This window comes from Cornus florida, unplaced genomic scaffold (assembly GCF_030987335.1).
Source record: "Cornus florida cultivar Cherokee Brave unplaced genomic scaffold, ASM3098733v1 CherokeeBrave_3.0.0_Hap2_Chr03, whole genome shotgun sequence".
NCBI lineage: Eukaryota > Viridiplantae > Streptophyta > Magnoliopsida > Cornales > Cornaceae > Cornus > Cornus florida.
The window spans coordinates 6955936-6960383 of record NW_026775573.1 but is presented as its reverse complement, the minus strand read 5'-3'; the positions used below and the strand labels follow the sequence as shown (position 1 = coordinate 6960383).

The 4448-nt window shown below is 34.9% G+C and overlaps 1 protein-coding gene across 1 annotated transcript; it reads right to left on the bottom strand.

The window, feature by feature from the left end:
* Window positions 1-1290: 1290 nt before the first annotated feature.
* LOC132301010 (non-specific phospholipase C4-like) lies at window positions 1291-4060 on the bottom strand. The gene is made up of 4 exons (XM_059798307.1): window positions 3450-4060; window positions 2594-3003; window positions 1714-1884; window positions 1291-1631 (listed from the first exon to the last, which is right to left on the bottom strand). The coding sequence occupies exons 1-4, from the start codon at window positions 4058-4060 to the stop codon at window positions 1291-1293; spliced, it is 1533 nt and encodes a 510-aa protein (XP_059654290.1).
* Between the last annotated feature and the right edge of the window lie 388 nt (window positions 4061-4448).

Below are 4448 nucleotides of genomic sequence, written 5' to 3'. Positions count from 1 at the left end.
TTGTCAATTGAATCCCATTTTTTGAAACTCCAATAATTAATCCAAGTAAAAAAAAAAAAATTTCCAATGGTTGAAACAATTGTACTCTCTTACAGTTACTTACGTATTATATGTGATGTCCAAATTCAATCGGAAAATATTGAGGCATTTATTGTTCCACTTTCAAAATGGCAAAAAAAAAAAAAAAATACAACTCAATTTAAAATTACTACAGTACTAATTTTGAATTTTTTGACACAATTAATTCAAAATTAAGGATAGAACTTTCCAGCAGTGGGCCCTTCAACTGGTCCCATAAGGCAATGATGGTAAAAGATCACAACAGTCCTCACATTGCGCGCAGCACAGGTGTCTTTCAGTAGGGTGATGAATATCAAGAGATAACAAGCCACAAACATCACCTCTTCTCTCTCTTCTTATCTCTCTGAATTACTCAATTTCTCTCTCTCCTCACAAATTCCTTTAACCTTAACTACTCCATATTAATTGAAAATTAAATTACCAAATTACATAAATAAACAAATTTTCCTCCTTTATATTTCTTTATGATCTGCTGCATTTATTAACTGAAATACAGTATATAGTTATATTTGTAAGGAACAAGTGTATAAAACACTCTTAAAGTTTATCCTTATTTAAAAAGTGTGTAAAAAACACCCTTAATCTTTTCAAATTATGCAAAAATATCTCATCTGACATAAATTAGTATTGTAATATCCGTTTTGCCCTTTTACTCTTCTGAAAATATCCAAAGAAATATATATGTTATTAATCTCATAGTATAAGGTGTGCTACCTTATATATATATATTTTTAAAGTTTTTCCTCTATATATATCGCTAAACATTTTTTAAAAAATAAACTTTTAAAATTTGTAAAATAAGGATTTGAATTTTTTGATATTTCAATTCACTCTTTTCTACTAAATTTTATTTTTCTTTATTTTATTTATTTTTTGGTACCCACACTTTATGACCGGAGAGACACTCCCACCGCCAATCGAAGCATATGAATTCTTTGCTTCCAAAAGGTGATATAAAGAGAATTTGTTATTTTCTTTATTTAATTTTATTTGATCATAATTGGAAAATAAAAATTGTATATTTACAATATGCTAGTTCTAACATTTGATTCATACTATAGTAGTGCTTGCGGCCTACTTCTTCCTCTATCTAGGAACTTTAGAATCCGCTATATATTTCACATGCTTGTTGTAAATCAGTTGTACATTCAAATCTTTATTAACTAAAACAAATCATTAAGAAAGAAGTATGTGATCGAATATGGAAATTTATGAATGCTCACAAACCAGACAAGAAAAGAACTTGGAAGCAAAGGACTTGGACTTAGCCAAATTGGGTGGATCTCCTCCTGGCACACAAATGTGGGATTCATCAGCACCATTTTTCATGGCATTTTCACATTCATCTAAGAATCTCTTGAATGCACCATTCACATACTCAACAGCCTCACCAACACTCATGTTCTCTACTAGTTTGTGAGGATAAATGTCCTTCTTATGATCCCCACATAATGCTGCTCCCAATTGCACCAGCTCCTCCTGAAATTCACTCAACTTTGCATTCTCTTTCGCCTCAGCTTCGCGAAACTTCACAGGCTCTGGCAATGTAACTGCAATACGCACATTATATTGCAACAAGTTACTAATCTTTGTTCAAAATATTTCAAATATATATGGTGCTTTTTAGATTACCTGGGCAGTCTGTTCTTGGAATTTCTCTGCTAATAACACACTCAAAAGTGCCTGCCCATGCGTCACGCTTTGTCAGGAACTCTTTTAAATTGAAGATCTTTTTAACAGTCGCTGGAATTGATGAATGCTCAAACTCTGACGAAGGATATGGCCCTGAAGGCCCATGCAACACTGCAAAAGATTGGATTAATTTCTTGTGTGAAATAAAGTGACTGAACCCTTTGTTAAAATCTACTATAACAAAGTAAATTTATATATATATATATATGACCCTGGAGGCTTAGGATCTGAACCATCACATTTTATCATTATGTTGGAGCTGAAAAAGAACACTAATTTTCAAAACCACTCCATAAAGTAGAGCTTGAAGTTAGCTATAATCAAGGGAAATTGTGTGGGGTTTTTTTATTTATTTTTGTTTTTTATTTTGGGGGGAGAGGCAATACTAAAATTTTATCAGTATATAATTCAAAAAAGGAAAAATCACTATTATAAAATACTAAAAAAAATCAATCGGGGCAAGCAATTGCCCCCACTGTCTATATATTAGGTTCGTGCCCAGCTATAAGAATAAATATTTGAGTGCACATTGTACCGAAGAGAATTTAGGTTCAAATATCATAATACCCCTACTATCTATATACTAGGTTCGTGCCCAGTTATGATAACTATGTATATGAATAAATACCATAGAATTTGAATGCACGGTGTACCAGAGAGAATTTAGATTCAAATATCATAGTGACCCCGTGTTTACATACTAGGTCTGTGCCTGGCTATAATAAATATGTAGATGATTAAATACCATAGAATTTAAATGCACGGTATCCCAAAGAGGCCGATCTAAGTTCAAATATCATAATGTTGGCACCATGCGTACCTGTTCCGCGTTCGATCCATGGAGAAATCAGGATAGCTGGAATACGGACACCTAAACGATCAAATTGGAAGTTGTATGGCTCAGGACCCGTGATACCATCTGGACTTGGAACTCCAGTCACTGGCGTTGGCACATGATCATAGAAACCGCCATGCTCATCATATATGATTATAAACAACATCTCATTCCACTGGGGACTTCCTCTCAGTGCCTCATAGACTTCCTTCACAAATTTCTGGCCCTCAGAGACATCATGAGAAGGGTGATCATCATTCCCTGGCAATAACTTTAAGTCGAAATATCGTTGCTCCACCACCACATAGTTTGGTAGCTTTCCCTCCTTACAGTGCTTTTTGAAGTTTAGATCAAACTGGTGAAAGTTCTTTATGTATTTCAATTTTCGAAGATTCCTTGAAATAGACAACGAATTTTGCATCAGAAACACAGAATGTGCTAACAATAAACAATATGATTAAGGCATGCCACTCCTAGACCCATAACACAAATTAAAATAATTTCTATATAAATTATTAAAAAAAATTTACAAGTACTGGAGCAATATAAATAAGTTATATGATTTATAATGTAGCTGGACTAAAAAAATATTTCAATTTTTGAACAGATAGGTACTTTTTGGTTATTCCAAGTTTCGATATGAATGGTTCGAGCTCAACTAATTCAAGAGTTTATTCAAATTCATTTTTTAAGCAAATGAATTGAGTTCAAGTTTAATTTTTAAACTCATTGTGGATTATAAGCAATATTAGATTTAATTCATTTAAACTCGTGAACATGAGCGGATATATATAGGGTACTATATTGGTGAGGATATGTCACGTGTGAATACATATGTTACCTGTAAAAAAGTGTGGAGGGAGGGTACTGATAATAGATCCCAAAACTGTGACCAGCCTCATCCAAGGATTCAAATATAGTCTTCTGAGGGAACCCTTCAATCAACTGCAACCTATTATTGCTGGTGGCCCCATGTGACGTGGCCGAGTGCACGTACAACCGGTTCGGCTGCGTGGAGGCCGGAACCGCAGCGAACCACCGGTCACACACTGCAAACTCTGACACCAGCTCCCTATAAACCGGCACAGCGTCCGGTTCGTATCCGTTCATCACCATACCCGACAGACCCTCCTCCGTGCGCTCAGCATTCTGAGCGAACCCTTCCATAGTTGGCAACAGTTTAGTGGAGGATGACTGTGGGGTCCACACAACCCCGAACACTTGCTCGTAGATTGATTGGATGGAGTGGTCCGGGTCCGGCTCAACGTACTTGGACCGGTTGCTGAAGAAAATCCGGTCTGAACCGGTGGAGAAAGGGTTCGACTCGGTTCCGTCTACGCCGTTGATTTGTGGGTTGAGGGACTTCATCCAACCCAACATGTGATCAAATGAGCGGTTTTCTTGGACCAACACTACCACTGTTTTGATGGGGTTTGTAGTTTCTGAAGCCATTGTTGTTGCTGCTTTGGAGTGCCTTTCAATGGTGTTTGTTGAAGAGGGACTTTAAAGCTTGTTTGAAAAACAAATGCTTTTCTTGTTTGTTTGATAATTCGTATTGGCATGTGAAGAAACCAATCCAAGTGGTTAGACTACATCAGTGGTGACATAATTTTTATTTATTTATTTATTTATTATTATTATTATTATTATTTATCAAGATGTTACAACAACTTTTTCATGATGCTATTTTATTATTATTTAGTTATTATTTATCAATTGTTAATATTTTGCCTAGCCATTTTTATATAGCAATTGATATTCATGATGTTACAACAACTTTTTCAATTATTGCTTAGTTACAATAACTTTTTGGATCGTATATTTATTGCACTATGGTATA